Source organism: Poecile atricapillus, chromosome 1 (genome assembly GCF_030490865.1).
Source record: "Poecile atricapillus isolate bPoeAtr1 chromosome 1, bPoeAtr1.hap1, whole genome shotgun sequence".
Taxonomy (NCBI): domain Eukaryota; kingdom Metazoa; phylum Chordata; class Aves; order Passeriformes; family Paridae; genus Poecile; species Poecile atricapillus.
This window is the reverse complement of record NC_081249.1, coordinates 149,970,595-149,994,438: the sequence shown is the minus strand read 5'-3', so window position 1 is coordinate 149,994,438 and position 23,844 is coordinate 149,970,595. Positions and strand designations below refer to the sequence as shown.

The following is a 23,844-nucleotide window of genomic DNA, read 5'->3' as shown; positions in this document are numbered from 1 at the left end:
ACAAGGGAGAGACAATGAAGAATAATTATGGAGGTAGGCAAAACTAATAACTTTTTTTCCCTCAAGAACTGAAAGGTTTTATAATCAAGGATCAAACATTTTTACATTCTTTCATGATTTTACTTATAAATAGTTGCTATAGGTGTTAAAGTGGAGTTTTTTATTAACCAAAAAAAGCTAGATTTTCCAAATAATTCTTAGTGCTATATGATCATTAAGAAAAAAGAAATCTCAAAGTGAAAAAGAATTTTTAAAATCAGCTATGCACTAGATAAAAGGTAACAGTAAGGGTCTTGAAAAATGCTACTTTTGTTAGTATAATAAATCAAATACTTCTTTTTAGGATGTTGAAAATAACAATGTTTATTAGTATGATTGCATACGATATTTCATTAATTTTTTTATTTTAGCCAAACAAAATAATTGAAAAACCATCAGGAAATTTTCTTAGATTGCTAAGATTTACTTACCCCATAGTTTTTCATCCTTTATTCAGTGCAAAGGCAATGTACTATAGCTTGTACATTTGATGTTGTGCCGGGGCATTTATTACAGCTGTAATTTTTTCCCATTATTGGCAAATCATTGGTAAGAATGGTGAGTATCCCAGGAGTGCTACAGTTACTGGTTAGACATCGAGTTAAAATTCCTTTGATGTACTCACTGCCTAATTTGACACCAGCTGTCCTGCTGTTTTTCAGTATTTTAATCTGTGCATATAAATGTATTAATTTTGAGTATAGAAATTTAGTGGTTATGTATGCGCATACCACATTAAATAATGAGTAAAAATTACTTATTATCCTACTCTTTTTGTTCTGGTGTGCCTGAAAGGCACACTAGTGAAATATAGCGCTGCACCCAAAATGACTAAGCTGAGGTACAGTAGTAATTAATTCTGCAAAAATCATTCATGCCTACTGTGTTTATACATAATATGGTTGTTAATGTGTACATTTTTATATTAAATCCAAGCTCAGTGTCTCATCATCCATTCCCATTAGTGCTGTCCTATAAAGAAGAGAATGTTTTTACCTTGTGATAGGTTATGAATTTGGTGCCAAGAATAAGGATTGTTATTTATTGTTTGGGCTGCAGTGTCCTGTGGGTGGAGACATTAGTGTTTCCATGCAATGATAACTTTTCCTGAAGAAAGAAAGTTGATGTTTGGGAAGGGAATAAATCCCAAAGATCTACCTGGACTGTAAGAAGAAAAAGGCTCTTAAAGCCAAGTGCTGCTTGCACACAGATTGAGGGGGGCAGAAGCACCGTAGGTGTAATAGACAGTCTAGATAGATGCAGGTATTTTAATCTGAATTTCTGCATACATGTACTTATAAAAATTTTATTGGTTCATTTTCTCAATGAAGAAACATTTTCATTTTCATATACCTTAACATGGCATGAATTCAGAGAAATTTCAAGATAGCTGTCTTCATATCCAGCTGTGCACAGATTCTTAAAAATAGGGTGCTGGTAACCTGTCTGTTTACAGCACTCTCATCCCTTAGACTAATAGAATAATTCTGGTTGAGAAGGAGGCTGGGAAGTCATCTAGTCCAGCCTTTTGCTCTAGGTAGGGTCAACACCAGTTCACACCATGTTGTTTACAATAAGCATTGCTGCTGGGTATCCAAAAAGAAATGAAACATTTCTTCATTGTGGTATTCTTTCCAGTTTGCAGAAGGGTTTTATAGAAAAATCCAGCAAAAGGGTTTTATAGAAAAAAGATATTATCTTTGCCAGAAAGCAGAGCTATGTGGCTATGAAAATCCTCAAGGCTACTCAGCACCCTGTAACAGATGACTTAAATAAAGTCTTATTTTACAGCAGTTGTTATAGAGACCCTCTTGTTGAAAAAGCACCTTCATCCTCAATATTGTTATATTCCACTTCAGCTATCTTGTGTGTTTCTTGCTTGTCAAAACCTATTATGGCATTCATAGAATATTTACTTTCAGTGGCTTTTTCCTTTTGATGGATAACACTGGAAATTAAAACACTAATTTTAAATTATAAAACTCAAATTAGAGTTTCCCTTAACATGTTTTTACATAAATAAGAACAGAAGGAAACTTTAAAAAATAAAGTTAAGGTATATGCTAAAGCACACTATGGTGCTGATTTCAATGAAAATAACATGTAATACATGCCTATTCTGCTTCCGAATTGCTGCAAACTAATCTTAGAAGACTCAGAAATTGATGGACCACCTCCCCCTCCAAATTACATCTTTTATTGGTTTCAATATACTTTTGACCAAGTTTTAAAATTTCAACCTTTATATTTAAGGCAACAGATCTGTAATGCCTTGTGACAACAGAGACAGCAGTTTCTCTACACCAGATGGAATCCTGTTTTGAAATGGGATGTTCTCATTCCAGCACAGTACTTGGCTCAGTATATACTGCTGAGGAGAACCTTGGGTCTGCTTACAAATTTCCTTGAGACTAAAGACAGTGGAAACAGGAGCATATTTTAAAAATAATTGTTTATTTTGATTTGTGTAGCCCAGAATGAATATTTGAGATTTCATATTTTATTTTTATGGTGGTATGTACAATTGACAATGAAGAAGTTATTGATATAGTCTTGGTAAGTAACATTCTGACACATTCAAAAGTCACAGATGACTCATGCAGAAGGATTTGATATCATTTTAATATTACTGCCAACATGTAGCTGTCTTAGGGACTCAACATGTCATTAGGATGTCGTAATAGTATGGTAGTAATCATAAAGCTTAATTTGGTTTTATAATAAGATGATAGATATTGCAAAGACCCTTACCTACGTTTATCTCTAGAAGCTCAAATATTTATTTTTAAGTAAATATTTTATAATTATAATTTCCCAGTAAGCACTGCATTTCAAATGCAGTATTAAACAATTTTTTCTACTTATTTTTATGGTAAGAGAAAATAGAACATGAAATGAAAGTAACATTTTTTTCTTGCTTACTGGAATGTACAAATGTACAAAGCAAAATATACGGAGTACAATAATACCAGTAGCAAGCTCTAATATCTGTAGACTTTTTATCCTTTTCGTTTGTTGAATTGGGGTATCTATGGCAATTCTTTTAATGCAATAACAGTGTGCAAATCAAAAGATAAAATTTTAATCAGCTCATGAATTAGATTTAGTAGGAGTCCAGCAGACAGCCATTCTTAGGGCTGTCTAAACAAGCCCTTAAGCTGACAAAAATGTTGCCCCTACTGTGTTTTTACTACTGTAAAATATTTGTAAAGAAAGTTGAGTTTGTTCTGTTCACATTGCCATTCCTCATATTCTTTCTATTGTATAGGAATCTACAATTCTTTTGCACTTTCTAAGTCTTGCCCTTCCTCTAGAATATTAAACATCTTTTGAAAATATCATGTTTGACAGCTTTGGCCTTGGTTCATTGCATCTTTTTTTGTTTGATTGGTTTTGGGTATTTTATTTTTGTTGTTGTTGCTATTATTTTTCCTTTGCCACCTTCCAGGCCCATGATGCAATTCTTTTTCTTTGATTTAATTCGCGGCCTGAGGGAGTTAAACTGAGACTAGGCTGTGAAGAGAGGGTTCTAAAAGCCAAAGTGTTTGGATATTTTACTGTTATGTACAAATATCTAGATAAGAGAATGTTTTCTTCCCCTTCTCCCCCAGTAATCTTTATCTGACTAGACTTTCAGCTGTTACAAAATACACCATGTCTTTGCACACTGCGATCAAATTACTTGGCTGAAATCCTAGAGAAGCTGGACAGAGCGCAAAGAGCAAAACATGATGAAAAGGAATTTCTGCTGTATTTCTCAAAGTGAAAACAGTCTTCAGGCCCCTGAAATAATTCTAAAAATTTATTTCTGAAATGAAAAAAGTTGGGTTTATTCACTATATTTAGTGTTGTCAAAAGAAATCAGTATCATTCAATTTTTTCAAAAAAGTAACTTAATTAGGATCGCTTCTTCCCACATGATTTCTTTCTCTGAAATTTTTATTGATGCTTGATTATTGATGCAGACACAAGACTTGAAGAAAAAGGTTTTAATCTTCAGGTTCCTATGTAAAGACAAATAATTAATTTGTGACAGTTTGTGATTTTATTCTATTTTATTGTATTTTTCACTGAATATCTTCACTATAAATGGGTATTGAAATAGTTCATCTTTTTCTGTAGGTGACAGCCCAGTCCACACAAATATGATGTGACACGTGTTCCCCATAGTCTTGAAACTGAAATGTATCTGAAAGGAATGTCTTGTAATTTCATTCAACTTCATCTTGGCATTATAGTGTTACCTTTTTCAACTGAAATTGTTGTTGAAATGTGACAATTTACAATTTACAATGAAAGCAGATTAGCATAGATATAATACAACTCCTGCTTAGTGCATAGATGCTGAACATTATATAATAAAAAAACTTGTTACACATATAAAACCAGCGCAATCACATATATCCATAACTTGCTATTATAAGTAATAGCAAGTAACAGAGTAATTCTGTTCTTATTCCTGAATAAATTTTTTAAAGGACAACTACTTTGTTGTAAAGTTCTGAAGCCTTAAAATCACCCAGTTTTAAATGAAGTGTAACCGGATTGAGAAATAAATTTGGATTAAAAAATGGGTGTTCCAACCAACCATTGAGCAATGTCTTTAAAAGAGGTTTAAAAGAATCCGAATCTTCTTACAAAGTAGATAAATAAAAAACATTATTTATTTATTTAAATAAATAAATAAATGTAAAAAAATGAGAAATGCAAAAGTAAAGTAAATATGAAAGGCAATTTGTACTTTTAAAATAATGAATATTTTCTTTTTGGGTGGTTTTTCAATACAGAGGCATTATTCTAAGCAATGCATGTACCTTTATATGCAAATTATAAATAAAAATTTATTCAACAAAAAATATTTTAACTACATTGCAAAACAGGTTTATTTTTCTTTTTCTTTTTCATGTCTAAGCTAAAATTCAAATATTTTGGCTACATTGAGTTCTACAGACTGTTAAATTGAAACCTTACTTACATCAGTAACTCCATTATTGAACAGCTTAGATAAACATCTAAAGGTTTTTTTGTATGAATCCACTGTAATGGAGTTGACTTGATTTTTCTTGCTCCAGTGAAAATGATGCTTCAGATTTGAAGATATTTTTAATCACTGTCTGAAAGATTAATTGGATGGAAGCTGAAGTTGTGTGAATTGAAATTTATCTGCATCTTAACAGCATAAGTAGCATAAATATTGTTCAGTATTGTAATATGTATCAGGGTGGAATTCAGTGCTTTATCCTATTCCAATACAGAGATTAAATACCAATTTTGTTTTATCTCCTTAGGAGCTGAAAGAAAAGCAGGAGTCTAGTCTCAAACGTGACATTGATGGAATGGGAGTCCCAGAAATAAAGTATGGAGATTCAATCTGTTTTGTCCAACATGTGGCCACTGCCTTATGGCTGACTTACAAAGCACAGGATGCTAAATCAGCACGTTTAGGTCCCTTGAAAAGAAAGGTAATGTTTTGGGGTTTTTTTTAATTACTTGTGAAATCAATTTGTGGTTTTGTTTTGTGATCTTATTGAAAATGTGGATATTTCACTCTGAAAATGAAAACAGTGATAGATATTAATGTAACCACCGTGTAATTGAAGAAAAACTTTGTCATTAAGAAATGTATTTTATTACTTTTTTTCTCAGAAGAAATTATTAGTTTGTGCTCAATTTTTATTTTTTACACTAGTAAAAGACAGAAATTCCTCATTTGGATAAGTATTTAAAAATCGAAATTTAACTGTTGTAACTGGTGTAAACTAATAAGTCATCTGTTTCAGATTTTTTTAATTAAAGGTATTATGTGAAATGGCAATTAAATTTGTCACTTAAGAAATGGCCTTAGAAAATAATCAAGTTTCTTAAGCAATATCAGGAAAATAACATCTTCCCAAAATGTTAGTTGTAATTGTGATGTGATGTTAAGAAGGTCTTTCTCGCTGTCTTTTGATTTTAGGGCACAATTATATTCTTAATTAGTGGCATATGACCTGTTATGTCTTCAAATTTTAGGTTCATATTTCATCCAGTGTTAGGGGGTTTAGCACTAGCTTCATGTAGCTTCGTCATTACCAATAGATTCCTTTGTTCCCTGTTTGTAGATTTTTACAACTTGAATCCATCACTAGAACATGAAAAATAAAAAATCAAAAAGTTCATTACTGAAAAGCAGTTGGAATTCTTCTTTAGTTACTTGTACATTCATAAGGGAATACCCAGACACAAGCACTGCAGAACGGAACAATGAGGTCCTCCTCACACTCCCTAGGCACAATCACATTTATTCATATGCAGCACACATGGTCATCACCAATGGGCAGTGAGTGCCCGGCCCCTTCACTTCTCAGCAACCTGGCTGATCAGAGAAATTCTTTAAATGCCAGTCATTCAGTATTTTCTTGGTTAAAAATTAAACCACACAATGATGGCCTCTTCATTTCCCATGCCGCAAGTGGCTGTGTCATTTTGTTTCCTCAGAGGGTCCAATTTTACTTCTTGAAAAGGCAGTGTGTAGATTCTTCCTCTGTATTCAATGAAGAATTTTACAACAGCTTCCTCTGGCATTTAGTATTTTGTTACTCCAGTTTTCTGCTCAGCAGCAAGAGACTAAAAGGACCTCCATAATTGCCTGCCTCTTTTATTCTCCTTTGAAATTGTTTCCTTCATGTTCAAAGACTTCAAATCTTTTGTTGCTCTCTCACCTGGAGAATTCTCTTGTTATGTGCCTTCAAACAGAAGAAAATCCAAACCTTCTAGCTTCATGCAATTGATATTCCTATGGAGGCATGAAACAGTTTTTCATACCCTGCAATATATGATACTAAGCTATAGTCTTGTAAGCAACTTGAGATACATATCCCTTTAAATTTAATATAAAATTAATTTTTCTGCATTAGAAGCGAAGTCATTGCTCAGTATTCATCCTCTGCCATCATTGTGTTAGGCAATTTTCACATTCACTCACTGTATTTCTTCTGAAGCTGGCCTGCACTTTTTGTAACATGACTCATTAGCCCTAGGAGAATTGAGAAATACCTTGTTTTTGCAAGAGGCAAATGATGCTTTTCTGATACGGCCTAGCTATTATCACTGTCAGCTTCTGTAAAGCTATAGAGTGGAGAAAACAACGAGATTAGTTCTGTTATAAAGTACTAAAAATTCCACATAAAAATTTCTGTTGTTTATCTTTGGTGTAATTAATTATTATACTAACAAATGTGAAAGAAATTCTGGCATAGATTATGAGGCTTTTATTGCATGATTTCTGACAAAATTTTTATTTGTTGTCTCTCTCTGAGATTGTGGTAACCAAGTGTTCAAGATTTTGCCATGTAATGATGTTGTTTACATCAGTATTCTTGTCAACATCCCTCCACCATCCAGTGAGTGACGGATGTCTGTCTTTTCAGTTTGAGAGCTTGCTTTTGTGCAAGAAATGAACTCCTGCAGAGTTTTGGAATTCTAGAGTTCAGGGAACAGAAAAATCTATGCTATGTGGTTTAGATTCACGCTCTGGAGGCCATTGCTCACAGTGTGGCTCAGTACCTTGCTGTACTTCAACAAGCAAGGCACTTCCAAATGCCCCTTTTATATGCAGAGAAGTGTTTTATCTGAGGAACTGATGTAGTCAGCACTGGATGCTCCTGCCTGTGATGTACTTACTGGAATTCTAAATAGCACTTTCCTGTCATTGTGATGTTTCTGGATGATTTAGTTGAGGTTTGGGTTGGTTTTCTAGTTTGGTGGGCTTTTGGTTGGGTTTTTTTTTTTTGTCCTAATTTAGGAAAGATTAGGTCCTTTGACTTTTCCCTCATCCACTCCATACTTACAGAGAAGAGCGCACATCTGCTCTACAATAATAAAGATGCAATTATTTTGCAAGGCATGACAGCTTTAATACCCTATCTGTCAAATGTTTTCATTCCTGTAGCTCCAAAATCTGGAGCTGTGTACAATGGCCTGAGGAAACATTTGGTTGTCAAATGTTTTCTTACTGTTTTGTTATGGGAAGAGCAGATCTTCACTTACTCCTCAGTTTAGAGACCTCAGGACTTTCTCTATGGAAACAGTGATATTTAAGCTAGCAAAGTCACCCTCAGTGTGATTCTATAAAAAGAAATATCTGAAAAAAGAGGAAAGATGACCAAATTTTAAACCAGTCTCAAGAAAATATTATTAATGTAGTAATTCAAAAATATCTTTCCCATCTTCTCTATCATATTTCTGTGGATTCTGCTGACCAGATAAACTCAGCAGGTGATGCTTGTCTCTTTTAAAAGCTGTTCCTCAGCAGTTTGAAGGAACACAGCACATGTGTAGATTCTGCCAAGCATAGAAAAAGCACTTTCCAGTGCTTTGATACAGCTCTATGCTAGTATGTAGAAAAGCTGATGGTAAATAATTTCCCCATTTGTCCAGGAACCACTTGTATAACATTACTTGTTTTTTGTTAACTATTCATGCCCTCAGAATTACTCTGCTAACTGGGAATGTGGGTTGCAAATTTTTATTAACTCAAAGCTAAAAAGATACAATTTTTGGTGGAGAATTCAGTAGATTGCTTCTTGGACAAAGAAGCAGGATAACTCACATTTACTTCTTAAAAAATTCCTGAAGGATTTTAATGACTCAAAATGACCAAGATTTGGTTTTGTGACACCTAAAAGTGATGCTAGTTTTCTGTGACTGTGTGGTTTTTTTCAAAGTGAGAGATTAAAATCCCACAAAAGGATCTCTGTTATTGCTTGAAGTTCATATGATATTCCTATCTGGTTCAGATAAGAACATATACAACATATTGTGTAGACATAGTTAAATAAATCAGAAGTTGCTCATAAACACTATTGCTCCTTTAGCAACACTGTAATATTTGTTTGTCACTCCAGCTTGATTTTTCTTGTCTATAGTCTTAAAGCATAAATGCTTTCATAAATGATGCTTAAGAAAGTGAAGTTCCTCTTTTCCTGAGAGCTAGAATATAGGAAAAAAAGATATTTTTGGTTACAATTTGAAAATATTTTTTAAGAGTATCTTTTTTAATGAATTGTGGAAGAATAAAAATACATTACAATGTCTTCTCTTAATAACTTATGTGAGACTGAAAAACTTGTAGTTATTTAATGGGTGTCTAGATAAAGTGATTAACAAATCTCTATATATGCAAATTACTTTTTTCAGTGCAGTATTGAAATAAGTAAAAACATATTTTAAAGCAAAAAGTGTTTTAAAATAATTATTGTGATAATTACTGACTCTCAACAGGTTATATTACACCAAGAAGGTCATATGGATGATGGTCTCACATTACAAAGATGCCAGCGTGAGGAATCCCAGGCTGCTCGAATCATTCGCAATACTACAAGCTTATTCAGCCACTTTATAAGGTAGCTGTTACCTTGTTTCTAAAGTATTCTGAAATTATAAGAATTTGTCTACGAAAGTCCTTATGTCCTGCTTTCAAGTATTTGAATTTAGAAGCTATTAGAAATATTTTTATTGATTGAAATTTGGAATTTTGATTAGTAATGCCATTAAATAGAACAGTTTGTGTGAGATTATTAACATGAAATCTAATATCTTGGAGCCAGAAGCAAGGTGGATCATAATCTAGGTTGACGAAAACATGCCAACTGATTTTAGTTTGTTAGTGAGTGTTCAATGGTACCTAGAACTTTGTGTAATTAAATCTGTAAGAATGTACTTTGTACAAAAGAAACAATATTTTTGTAGTGCTTGGCAGCAGTTTTAATTATGATGATGAAGTATTCAACCTTGTAATATTGATATAATATTTGATGAAAAAAATAGTTTGTCATTAATTATTTGCCTACCATATGAGCCTGTGTTTAAAACATTATTACTTCAGTATCTCAAGAACCTTTGTATTTCTTGGGCTGAGGATCTAAAACAGAGCCACCTTTGCCAACAGTCAGTGCCTGCTAGATGATACTATTTATAGTAGTCAGGCTGTGGAGCACTGGGTTATCACACAAGACTGACAAAATACTTGGACAGAAAAGACATTATTTTACTGACAACAGAGATTACTTGAAACGCTATATAGTTTTAAATCCCACCCTTTCTTATTTACTGTATGAAATAGACACAGAAGATCTATTAATGGTTAGGATTACCTGCTACTTTTGTGCTCTTTTTCCAGAAGATTGTGGGTGTATAACTTCAATAACTGTTACTGCTCATTACACCTGTAATTTAAATGGGATTTAAAGCATCTAAACATAATCAATTACTGTAAAAAAAAAGAACTTTCATCTCTCTTTCTTCTTTTTGCGGAATTATATTGTTTCTTCTAATTTTTTTCATTTTTAAAAAACATTCTCTATGTTTATATCAATGCAGAAAGGGAAATATGATTCCACTTCAGGAAGCTCTGAGTGCTGGGCACACAAATAACAGATGTTTGAATGATGTTCAGTTCATCCATTGCTTATATTCACATCATACGTGTTACAAGACTTGATTTAAACACCAAAAAGAATAGGCTGCTACATTAGTAAATTACAGTGGGAAGATGATTAATGCTGCCAGTCTTCTTGTTTTTCACAGCGGAAACAACAGAGCATTTTCACCCACTGCCCTGCCTGTTGAGGAGATGGCTCAGACTCTGCAAGACCTCATCACTTATTTCCAGCTTCCCGAAGAAGACCTGCAACATGAAGATAAGCAAAACAAACTTCGCTCACTCAAAAACAGACAAAATCTATTCAAAGAAGAGGTATGGAGAAAGGGATTTTTGCATTACTTTAAGTGTATTGTCTCACAAACATTGAGAAAAGTCTGGATGTATGCATATTATCTAGTTATATTTTTATGATCTATGATGTAATGTTCCTAGCTGAAATAAATATATAGATATATACACAAGTATATTGAACTTGTTACAAGCCACACACTGTCATAAAATTTGATCTTAATACTTCTGAGCATCTTTAAACGGATCTTATTTTATAAGAAGTTTCTTTTTCTCTCTGTGAAGTTATAGAGCCTTGATACTCCATATGAATGATAAAACCTGGGTCAATAATGGATGTTATTTCTGATGTCTCTTTTGCCCTGTGAATTTTTTACCTCTAGAAACTGTAAGAATGCCAGTTTTAGAGAAAGATATTGTGGTGGTTTGACCTTGATCGACATTTGAGGAAGGAAGGAAGAAAACACCCACGGAGGTGATTTCTTTGAGAGAAACTGCAGGGAGCTTCCTCTGTGCCTGGGAAAGGCCAATAGCTGGCTAGTTCTGAGAACTGACAACATTTTGCACCATTTAGAAATTAGATCTGCCTCTGTGAGATCCACATTTTAAAACCCACAAACCCAGGCTCTCTCTCCCTTGGCTTCTGGCCTCAAAGGTAACATAGCTCTGGTGAGGCCGGCCCCACTCCCCCATGGCCTGTGCTGCCTGGGGGAGGCCAGGCCGAGCCCCAGAGGCTCCCAAATTGGGGATGGAGCCTGCGGGATCCTGGTCCCAGGCTGAGTTGGGCCATGGCTGCTGACACTTGCCAGCACTAAGGCCATGCCCAGCGCGGCCTGAAATCCATCACCATGACTGCCATGGCCACTGGGCAAAATATTAACCCTTTCACTACACAGATGAGACCTGCAGACCTTGTTCCTCTCTCCAGGGAGAGAAAAGGAGTGATGACATGTAGAAAGACAACATGAAGACACTAGGGTCATCTGAGTCAAGCCTCAGATGGTAGGAGAATGAGGAGATGCCGAATGGGGCTGAAATGTTCTTTTGGTAGTACCATGGAGATGGACAATTATACACTGAAATATCTCCTTTAATTCATGAGAGAGTTTGCGGGGATATGAAGTATTCAAACTGTAGATGTGAGCAGAGGCATCCATTAATGATGCCAAGCAGATATTGGAGTAGCTGTAATCCCATGAGAAGCTTGAACAGAGAGAGATATGAGAGCTGTTGAAGACCCTTTGCCCTCAGGGAGAGAAGAGGAAAATCTCTGTCCCCAGAGATGATCACAGAGACAGATGAAGAGAACCTTTGCCTTTGAATAACTCGTCCTTAAAATAATACCTCATGAGTTCATGGTCCATAGACACACCTCTAGGAGGGCTGTGAAAATGAGAATTTCACAATGCAGAACTTTTTGCCCAGGCAGCTGCTATTCATAGAAATGAAAAGCAACAAGAAAACTGTTTCTTGTGGAGAAGTCTCCATGGCATGACAAGAGAAAACCCCTCTCTCTACAAGAGCAGATGAAAGACTATTACATAGTTGGTACTCCTTTACCATCCCAGGTTTTTTCTCTACATGGTCAGTTGGGAAAGGAAAAAGTTGGGGAGGAGGAGGAAAGGTGTTCTGATGCTTCTTATTCTTGTAGTCCTCCTAATCAAGTTTCTTTATACCTTTTAAGTTTTAAGCCTGTTTTGCCCTTCTCCTAATCCATATCTCACAGCAAGAAATGAGTAAGTGCACTGGTGATTTTAGCCACTGCTAAAACCCTCCGCGTTATTTGGTGTGTTGGCCGGGAAACTCAAATTGGCAAATCTAAACCACCACAGATATGTATTACATAACTGTTGAATTACATTAATTACATTCTGAAAATTGAATAAATACATTTTTATAGAAATGCTAAACATAGTTTGTGATGCTTTTAGACATGTTTGAATTGCTTGCAGGTTTTCAATACCACTTGAGTGTGCAATCAATGTGAAGTTACAAATATCTTGTAGTATTTAAAATTCTTTGGTTTACAGATATTTTACTGGATAGTAAAATTTCCACCTTTTTTAATATAATTGTTTTTTAATATAATAAAAATTGGTTTTGATCTAAATTTAAAGGGTTTTTCCTTATGCAAGGAAGATTTTATATATAGAAGAATGTCCTTAAAAATTGTAAAAGCCTTAGTTTCAGACTTTGATTCCTTATTTTGCATAATACCTAGTTGTGTAAGGAACAGCATGGAATCATTCTCTAAACTTAATTATTTTTATATAGAAAAATATGTATTCAAATCTTTTCAGCACAATTGGTTTGTAGTTTGGGATTTTCTTAATTTAAAATAATGCAACCTTCCAATCTATACAGGAAAAATTCTTTAAAAAAACAATGACTGATGCTTTTTCATGTTCAGTTCACTTTACTCTCTGTCATATGTGTTTTAGGGAATGCTGGCACTAGTTCTAAATTGCATTGATCGCTTAAATGACTACAACAGCGCAGCTCATTTTGCAGGAATTGCAAGAGAAGAACATGGTGGTACATCATGGAAAGAAATTTTGAATCTCCTTTATAAATTGTTAGGTAAGTTATTAAAAAATCTACTAATATAACAAAAAAACCCCACCCCAGAATATGTACACGTGGTATCCTACTTGCTGCTTCACCACCAAAGAATACTTTGAGTGTTATTCAGTTTATTATGTAAATTACAGAATTTCTTCCATATAGTTACTGTTATTTATTACAGAGAACAGAAATTACTGAGCAATTATACATCAGAAAATTAGATCTCAGAAGGAAAAAGTTCTGTGAAGCATGCCAAAACCTTTTTCTTTATTTAAATGTACCTGTGATATGCAAACAGAAGTAAATTATTATTTTATAATTTAAAAAACTGGAAAACTGTATTTTTATATGAAACTGAAGAAAAGTCTAAAAACAGTAGTCAGGTCTGCTCAATCCATGTTTGTCACTTGAGGCTTAATATTAATTTTAATGTTAATAAAAATAATATAATTACATAAAAAATAAATATTTTTCAATATCAGTGCCAGATTTTCTAAAACACTGTTATTCAAGAGCAAGCTGCTTCTGTGCTGTAGAATGACCAAAATTTTAAAGCAGAAAAAGTATGTATATGTGTATTCTTTAAATTTCTTTTTTTATACCTAGTTTGCATTATTCCTCATTTAGGAGAATCTTGTCTTCTGATGGAGATTAAAGACATTCTATTTCCATTACAAAGGAAGGTAGTCCTGATCCATCGTGGAAAGTTGAGAATCAGAATAAGAAGTTGAGAGTCAGGATAAGAATACAAGAAACTAGGGAAAGTGCTTTGAAGCATGAATTTATTCACATAAAACAGACATGCAGGTGCTTCTGATGAAATCTCATTGCTTTAGAAACTAAAAGTTACTACTGGGTGCATTTTACTACAGTTTTATGAGTTTAAAGAAAAATAGGATGAGAAGAAACTCTCTTTAGTACTATGTGAACTTTTTTCAGATTTTATCTTGATTTTCATCTGCAGGTAGATTTTGAACACGGTTGTTCTAATGTAATATTTATTGTGCTTCATAATAAAAATCATTGACAATTGTATACAAAAGGTGTTTTTTTTGTTAGCTATTTTTTTCCCCAAGGATCTGTGACTTCTAGAAGGAAGAAAACCAACAGTATTGCTTGAAAGAGTTGAATGTTGATGAACTTTCAAAGTTCAGTCTGCATTACTGAAAGACTAAAAACTATGCATTCTACAGCATTGTAATCAGAAATTAGAACTAAACACCAATATGCCTAATCTGCACTTGATCTCAAGCTTCTGCATATGATCTTCCCATACTTGGTAGGAAGAAATAGAAAAAGAAATATTTCAGCCCCTTGATCATGACAGTGCTTGACATTAAACAAGGGTGCTGGATAACTACCATTTAAATTTAGCAACAAAATAAAACATAAACAAAACATTTTTTTTTGTTGAGATTCTTGTTTATCCCCTTTAACTTCAAAAACTATGTGCTCCTTTGAAATTGTGTCAGTTACTGATATTCAAATAATGAAAATCTCAATTCTTTATTATGGTAATATATGAGGACTTGTCTGTTCATTGCTTTATGGAGTTACTCTAAAAATTGTTTAAAATACATACAGAAAACATTGTTGATTTATAACAGAAATCTCCTGTTATAAAATTATACTTTGTGTTTTTTTACAGCTGCTCTCATTCGTGGCAACAGAAACAACTGTGCTCAATTTTCCTGTAATCTTGATTGGCTAATCAGTAAACTGGACAGGTTAGAATCTTCCTCAGGTGAGACTCACTTTTACATGTAAATTAACTATCAGTCAGTCAATGCCTGTTTTACATTATTGACAGAGCAGTTTTCCTTGAAGCCAACACATATTAGAAAACAAACACACTCTTGGAATTTTTTGGGGGGTATTTTTTGGTTGGTTTTTTTGGGCTGGGAGATTTTTTTTTTTTAATTGACAAAAATAATATATTTAAAGAGACATTCATATGACAATTTTTTTTCTTCAATACATTTGTTATGTGCACTACATCCAGTCAGTGTTGAACATGAGTCTGATGAACTAAGAGATTGGATCAAACAGTATCAAGAATGGTGTACTATGAAATAACACATGTGGCATGCATATAAACCCCATATAGATGTAGCTTGTTTTTTTTTTTTACAGTGGAGTATTCAACAAAGTATTGGTATACTATACAGTGCTCCCTATCGAAACCTTTATTTCTTCCACTGAAAAGAAGGAACTAAACTTGCAATTTTTTCAAGTTTTTCAAGGTTTTAAAGTTGTAGTTATATTTAAAAGAAAAGATAAAATAACATTTTATTATGCGTTTATTCCTAATGTACCATATTCATATAATTACTCCTTAGAAGTGGTTTAATTTTTTTTTTTAGGCCAGAGAAAACACAGCATCTTGTAAGAAATTCTTACTGAGCTTTCAGGATGTGTTCAGTGGTGCAGGTGATTTACTGACAACATTGTTTCTGTGGCCTTCATATAGGTATTTTGGAAGTGTTGCACTGCATCTTGATTGAAAGCCCAGAAGCGCTAAATCTAATATCTGAGGAACACATCAAATCTATTATCTCACTGTTGGATAAACATGGGCGCAAATACAAGGTATGTTTGGAAAAACTAAGGAGTAATGTAAATATTGCAATAATTTGTGGGGGGAAAAGATGAGAAACACATGGAAATATTTTATTCTAGTACCTTTAAAGGAATACAATAACCTTAATGTACATTTGCAAAATTTATCTATTGAGGTTAAAAGAATGTTTAATATATAATTGCTTTTTAGCAATTTTCAAATACCAAAAAATTGTATAAGAAGTGAACAGTTAAGAACTGTTGGTAAGGAGTCAGAACATTGGATTTGGTGAGAAAATGAAGTATTCTGGTTGCTTTAAGAAAGTGGGAAGAGTAGCTTGTTTTGTGATTCAGGGCTCTGGAGAAGTAGTGGACTACCATTGCATCTACAGATATAGAGAACTATATCCTGCAAAGTCATTCCTAACTTGAGTAATAATAATAGTACCAGAAAAGAAAAAAATAAATTGAGAAATCAGAAAAATAATCCAAATATCTGAAAACACAGGTGTTCTGAAGAAAGAAAAAAACCCTGAGTTTCCAGAAGATATACTGGATGAAATTAATTTAGACATCAATATGCAAATTATTATGATAGAAGAAAGTGAACAGTTTCTGGCTGCAACCAGGATGACATCACAACACAGATGAAGATATAGGTTTTTGTGTGATTTTCTGATGTGAGTTTCCTTCCTCAATTAAAATTTTATTTGAAAGACTGATAACCTCGAGGAAGAACAGAGAAAGTTTTAGTGAGCTGAAATTACCTTCTCTTGTAAATCACTAATACAGAGAACCTAACCAACAGTAAAGGAGAAAAGAATTTTTAAACATGGTTAAGGAGTATGAACTGATATAAGTAGGCATAATAAAAAAAATTGAAATTACAGGAGGAAGTTTAGCTTACTATTTTTATCTCTTAGCAAGATTACTGTGTTATGCCAGTCACCTAGAAAAAATCTTTTGTTTGAAACATCTCAGTGTAGATCTTAGAGTAAGAACTTAGAGAAGGAATGGAAAATGTACACAGGAGAAGAATTATACTGGGGAATGGATTTGTTCATTTCCATTTGAGGTGTCTTTGACTATACCTCAGCAAGTAATGAAGAGTGGGAAGAAAGCAATTTATCTGTTATTCCACAAACAATACATCTTGTTCTCCTGCAAGATTAGAAATTCTGTTGAGATTTAGGAAACAAAAAAAATAATGAGCAAAATAGTCCTGGAAATAATTGAGTTTAAAGACCTTTTAAATTAAAAAGCCTTCTGTCAGAAATAGAGCCAGCAAATTCACAGAGATTATTTATCAGTTTACATGTAAAGTGTGAGTTGCTGGTAATCGTTAATGTTACTAAGACGCTTTATAGCTGAGTACTGGTCAGACCTTATGTGGTTCTCTAAATAATTACCTCTATCCTTCTGCTAGATGGTTTCTGCCTGATAGCAGTGGTGGTAGAAAGGAAAATGCATGGGCTGGGACATAGAAAAGTGTTTAAGTAAATATATTAGGTTAAACAGGGTAAGCTGTTAATGGTGGATTTGTGTTAAATTCACTAGTCACAACAGGAGTAGCTGAAATGAACTTTATATTCTGCTGTTTCTGGAGTTGTACAATATTAATAACATAATCAATGGTGTGAAGATGTCTTTTGTAGTGGAGGTGATGTGTAGCACTTTAGACCACTTGGGCTCATTGCTCAAAGACTGTTTGTCAGAGGTCACGTGCACATTGAAGCTTCTCTGTTTTTTGTGAAAGTGTGCAGCTCTGTTCCTCAGCAGTAAGCAACATTATGTTGCTGTGTTCTCTCTTCCAAAACCTCCTGCTCCAGTACTCTGGAAGAATGGTATCAATCTCTTTCAATTTTCAGACTCAAGAAAAAAAAAATAAAAATCTGAAGCTTTAGAAAAACATCAAGTTTTTTGGGCTGTAGTAAATTTGTCAAGGAATTTAATTTTATATTCAAATTTGTTATGAGATTTAATTAAAAAGTCTTAAAGAGTTGACATACATCTCTTTTAACTTTGTTTTTTCTGATCAAAATGAGAATAAGGAATCTTAAAGGAAGGTTTTTGATGCACTCTCAAACCCTGTGCTCTGATTTTATGTTCCGCAAATGCTTGATATTGTCTATGGGTAGTACAGACTACACTTGGTCCAAATATGTGAAAAAGTTTATAGAAAACAATAATGTATATTATATCCCTTCCTTTAGTGCTATGCTGAATGTAAATTAAGCTGACAACTGAATAACAGTGTATGCTCCTAGCTGCCTTTACCTTACTTCTTCTGATTTTTCTTTTAAGGTTCTCGATGTGCTTTGCTCTCTCTGTGTCTGTAATGGAGTTGCAGTCCGTGCCAATCAGAATTTGATCTGTGACAATTTACTGCCTAGAAGAGACTTACTTTTGCAAACACGTTTGATTAATGATGTGACAAGGTATAGTGACATGTTTTACTGTTATATTAGAAAAAATTGAATTTCCATATCTTCAATAATTAATTGAATAAAAGACTGTAACCTGAGAAATGACCCAAAGCTTTCAATATTAAGAAACACACCTTAGAAAGTGATAAGGTATTATGTATTAACTTCTGGAAAAAAAATTTTACTGACAATATGCATTTGTATGGAACCTGGGATCAAATAGAAATTGCTCGTTCACAATCAGACCTGTTACAAAATGAAAACATGAAAGTTGCTTGTTTCTGAGTCAAAACAGGGCACATTAAACATACTCTGAAGTATGTGCGTTTTAAGAGGGACTTGATTTCCTGGCAAACCTCACTCCTGGTTTTTTTTGATTTTAGGAAATGATCTTGTCATTTCTGTTTTCACTGTAACTTTTTCAAAACATAGAATCTCTACCTTAGAAGATGATTCAACAGCAGCTTTATCAATTTATACAAAATGGTTCACTTTTTAAAATATTATAAGGAAATTGTGGATATCTTCGCTTGTATTATACTTGTAAAGTGAATTTGACACTTATACAGCAATATAATTCCTATGTCACATTTTATGTTTATACTAACTGGCTTACATTTTCTTTCTTAGCATAAGACCAAACATATTTTTGGGTGTTGCTGAGGGCTCTGCACAATACAAGAAGTGGTACTTTGAGTTAATAATTGATCAGGTTGATCCATTCTTGACGGCAGAACCCACCCACTTACGAGTTGGATGGGCCTCTACTTCAGGTTATGCCCCCTATCCTGGAGGTGGAGAAGGATGGGGAGGCAATGGTGTTGGTGATGACCTCTACTCTTTTGGGTTTGATGGCCTTCATCTGTGGTCTGGTGAGTACTTTGTGAGCAACCACTTATTTTTACATTTAAGGTTTATCTACCTTTGCCTTCCATTACTTTGTATATATGTCATGTTACTTTATAGTGAGCTACATTTAGAACTCTAGTTTACCATTAAGTTCTTTAGAGGTTCAGATCAGCCTTCTTGTCTGAGATGTTAGCCAATATTATACCAATATGATACCAATTATGCTTTTTAGCAGATTGCTTCTGTTTTCATGATTTTGATCACAAAATGGCATTTTCCAGATCTAGATCAATACTGACTAAATTTTTTCTGTCCAAAATCAATGGGTGCATTGATCTTAGAGAAATTAATTTTATACTAATCGACATTTGTATTATTATTTTACTTTGAATCTACAGTTGAAGGAAAATGGCAGTTATTTTTAAACCTATTGATAGATCTGAAAAATTGAATTAAAATTTTGAGAAATAGTTTCATTAAAGTTTTGTCAATAAAAAAAAATTGCCATGCTACAGTCAACTTCATTATTTTAGTCCTTTTGTATAAGGTAGAGTCTTTAATTATGAACTAGCACATTATTTTTTCTTCCCTATTTCTCTTGCATGCACAGTAAATGATGGTTACTTTTTATCTCATTCAATTTGTGGCTTATGTTTTAATGTGCAATTTTCAAGGCATGTAGACAAAATCCTTAGTTTCTCATATTTATCTATGCCTTTAAATGCCATATACATCTAGGTATTCTTTAGTTGCTCTGAAATAAGAGTGGGGCCATGCAAATGAAAGGTGTGTTTTAATGAGAGTGTATATGAATACTCTGAAGTAAATTTTATAACATTAATTCTAATAATTCATAATCTGAAAGTGTTTCCTTTATCAATTATATTAACGTTTTTCTAGCATTGGGTTTTGTATATAAAATATGTGTGTGTGCACACACATAATTCAGTATTTTATTTCAACACTACTGAAAAATTCTCCAGTGTCAGAAGTTATCTTTTTTTTGGAGAAGTCTAGGAGGCATCCATAACATACTCCATTAGAAATGACTGAATAAATAATTTTTAAAATTAAGCTGGCCTAAATCTTCTGATTCCTAAATACTTTTATCCTAGGCCGGGTACCCAGAGCTGTAGCATCTGTCAATCAGCATTTATTAGCATCTGATGATGTGGTTAGCTGCTGCTTGGATTTAGGTGTACCCAGCATTTCTTTCCGCATTAATGGACAGCCGGTACAGGGAATGTTTGAGAACTTCAGTACAGAAGGGTTTTTCTTCCCTGTTGTAAGCTTATCAGCAGGTGTAAAGTAAGTACAACTTAATTTTAATTGTTTTCATTGCTGTCTTGTCATACAAAATATTGTCCAAATTCTAGTACGGTTTATTCTGTTTTATTACTTCAGTTCTGCCCAAAGAGCAGCTGGAAAGAAGGCAGGGAAGTAATCATTTGTTCAGTGATGATTTCACTTAAAAGTGAAATGTGAGCCTGTAAACTATTTGACCAAGTCACAATGTCTGGACAGTATTATTTTATGAGTATTTGGTGACCTAGGGGAAATTAATTTTGTTTCATTCCAATTATCAGTGAAAAAAGTATGTTAGAAACACAGCACCATATTTGACACTAATTAAGATTCTTGCTGGCTTTCTCAGCAGGGAGTAAAAAACCTAAATCATCATGAAAACTGATACTGTGTTCACAGTAGGAAATAGAATTGATGAGAAGCAGTTTTGGAATCTCTTTGCTAATATTGCCCATTTCTTACCTCTTCTATAGATAAAATACTGATATTCAAACTTACTGTATTCAATTGATATTATGTTCAATGAGTTCAGAAAATCTTCTGTAGAATCAAACAGAATAAAGGAAGGTTGGGAAAGGTTTAGTAAATCAATTTCATTTATCCCCCAGGAATGATCCTACTATGTTGCTGCACTAATAAAAAACTTTTGAAAATGTTCATTACTTTTTACCGTAAGAAATCTGCCAAAAGTAGTGTAATTATTTTCTTTTTTTCTTCATTCTTATTTGATGTTGCTTTTATATTTTGTGAGAGCATTTTCCTTTGTAGTTCATAGTAGTTAATGTTAACAGCAGATGTGTATTGTCATCTGTGTCTACCACTACCAAAGAAAATATTTGTACATGGGAATCCTGAATTCATGAGTGGAGCGTGTTTTGGTGTCTTAATTTTTCTTCTCTTTTGAAAAATGTAAACAAAACATGTTGATCTGTTCTAATATTCCTATAAGCTTCTGGTCACCCCATCACAAGAAATGTCAGGGCTAATTCCTAGAGATAACAAGCTTTCTTTTCTTTTTAAAAACATTTCTGTGTTTGTTTGCCGCTAGAGTTTTCCCACTTGAGGACCAAAGTACACAGCTGGGTAGATTTTGTCCTTGTTGTTTTATCTGGTATACTCTTAAATGTATATGAAAAGTATATATTTGAGGAGAAAAAGAACATTTTAGGGGTTCACAAGGAATCTTAGTTGTGTTTCTGTAACTCATTCCCAGTTGTAATATTTGGTATAATATTGTTTGCTTTCTTAATGTATTATGCTTTTAGTGTTTTGTTTGGGTTTTTTTTATTTCTCTCATGTGCTAAACTGTCAGTATGTGTTCACTGGGAAGTAACTTCAAAACTTTCAAGTTATGTATCAATAATCCCAATAGTATTTTTAGAGTAACAGTCCAATTCAAATTAGATTTGAATCCTTTAAATCCATAAAAAAAATTCACAACTTAAAACCATTTGATTTTGAGTGAGAAATATTTAAATATGCTACTACATTAAATAATTGGTTTTGCTTTGGCCAAAACAAATTTTCAAAAGATAGTGGGTAGGTAATGGCTTTACTGACAGTATCTGCTAGTATGAATGTTTGGTAACCTTTTGGTCTTTACCAAAATGTGAAGCACACATGCATTTTTGTAAATGGTAGTAATAAAATAAATGCTTAGACTTCTACATTATTTATTCATAATGATAGTATGTGCTGACTATTTAAGAGTCTAATTGCTTCACTGAAAATCACAGAGTTCGTTTCTTGTTGGGTGGACGTCATGGAGAGTTTAAATTTCTGCCTCCTGCTGGCTATGCTCCCTGTTATGAAGCATTGCTTCCAAAAGAGAAGATGAAACTGGAACCAGTCAAAGAATATAAAAGAGATTGTGAAGGAGTGAGGGATTTGTTGGGTACAACACAATTTCTCTCGCAAGCTTCTTTCATCCCTTGTCCAATAGACACCAGTCAGGTATGTGAAGTTTGCAATAATGGGATCCAAGAGATATGTCTGTTCAAAATTTAAATTCACAATATGAAGTCTTCCCTTTTTCTTAGCAATTCTTCAATTGTCTGTTGTGATGTACTAACTAAACTAGATGATCTTGGATATATAAGCTGTGGTAACTGGAACCTCTTCTTACTTCTAGAATTGTTATGCTCTTTCTTTAGATTGCTCTTCCTTTTCATCTTGAAAAGATCAGGGACAAACTAGCTGAAAATATCCATGAACTATGGGGAATGAATAAAATAGAACTGGGCTGGACATATGGCAAGGTATGTTTTGGATGACCTGTCTGGGTATAGTCACCTAGTATTAGGTTAAGTCTCCTACCAGCCAAAGCCTGGACTTGGAATTTGAACAGGGTATGCAGGGGTGGTCTATACATTACTAACAACAGGTGACCATGTAAGTTGGAAGGAGACAGTGGTATTAACTTTTTGATGACTTTTTTAAACATTCAAATTCCTCAAATTCCCTTGTTTTGTTATTTCATTAGTTATGGAGGAGTATTTATGGTGTGTATTATAAATCATGGGAATCATGGGAAAAGAAGATTTATATAATTGTGAGTAACTGTTATTGAACAAAGATAAATGATATAGCTTATTATTAACTTCATTACTGCAAAGAATTTACTGGGTTTTTACTGTGATTCTTGATTCTATCAGGAAGGAACTTTTTTCTGTTACTCTTTTGCAGTTACGAGATGACAATAAAAGGCATCACCCATGTCTTGTGGAATTCTCAAAACTGCCTGAGACAGAGAAGAATTATAATCTACAAATGTCAACTGAAACCCTCAAGTGAGATTTAAATTTTAAAAAAAATAGTCTCAAAATTTTATTTTTATTCAAGTTCATCATACTGTTGAATACATTTAAATATCTCCTTCAAAGATATTCTGCTAACCTTACTAGAAGTCCCAGGAACCCAATCAGACTGATGTAGAAAAGCTTTGTCTCTACACAGAGACAAAGGAACAAAACTACCACCAAATCCTCGGTTTTAGTAAAGTGGTAGAAATCTCAAGCCATAGGTTTGTGCCTTTTCAGTCTTTAAAGGGCTTATTTATAATGCCTGATAAATTAAAATATTTGTGTTTTTAAATACCATTATTTTGGATTACTTCCATGTTTTTTAAATCTTATTTCTTCTTATTTATGCAATGCATGAGAACTATAACGTGTTTCACTAATGTCATTTTTATGCCAGAACCCTTTTGGCTCTTGGATGTCACATTGTTCATGCTCATCCAGCAGCTGAGGAAGATCTTAAAAAAGTCAAACTTCCTAAAAAGTATGTACCTTATGGTAATTGTTACATATTATGATATTTATTATAAATATAAAATACTTTAAGTTAATTTAAAGAGTACTAGATGTGAACCCCATACCTGACAAAGTC

General features: G+C 33.5%; 1 protein-coding gene across 4 annotated transcripts in view; it reads left to right on the top strand.

Annotated features, from left to right (window-relative positions):
- The window catches only part of RYR3 (ryanodine receptor 3), a 200,449-nt gene that overhangs the window by 65,062 nt on the left and 111,543 nt on the right, over positions 1–23,844 (top strand). For all 4 annotated transcript variants that reach the window (XM_058829273.1, XM_058829270.1, XM_058829271.1 and 1 more), the window contains exons 11-23: positions 5,328–5,501; positions 9,301–9,422; positions 10,606–10,774; positions 13,192–13,330; positions 14,964–15,059; positions 15,786–15,904; positions 18,179–18,312; positions 18,931–19,172; positions 20,265–20,457; positions 22,191–22,407; positions 22,608–22,712; positions 23,140–23,243; positions 23,653–23,736. In XM_058829273.1, the coding sequence (XP_058685256.1) occupies positions 5,328–5,501; positions 9,301–9,422; positions 10,606–10,774; positions 13,192–13,330; positions 14,964–15,059; positions 15,786–15,904; positions 18,179–18,312; positions 18,931–19,172; positions 20,265–20,457; positions 22,191–22,407; positions 22,608–22,712; positions 23,140–23,243; positions 23,653–23,736 (1,898 nt within the window). The remainder of the gene's footprint in view (positions 1–5,327; positions 5,502–9,300; positions 9,423–10,605; positions 10,775–13,191; positions 13,331–14,963; positions 15,060–15,785; positions 15,905–18,178; positions 18,313–18,930; positions 19,173–20,264; positions 20,458–22,190; positions 22,408–22,607; positions 22,713–23,139; positions 23,244–23,652; positions 23,737–23,844) is intronic.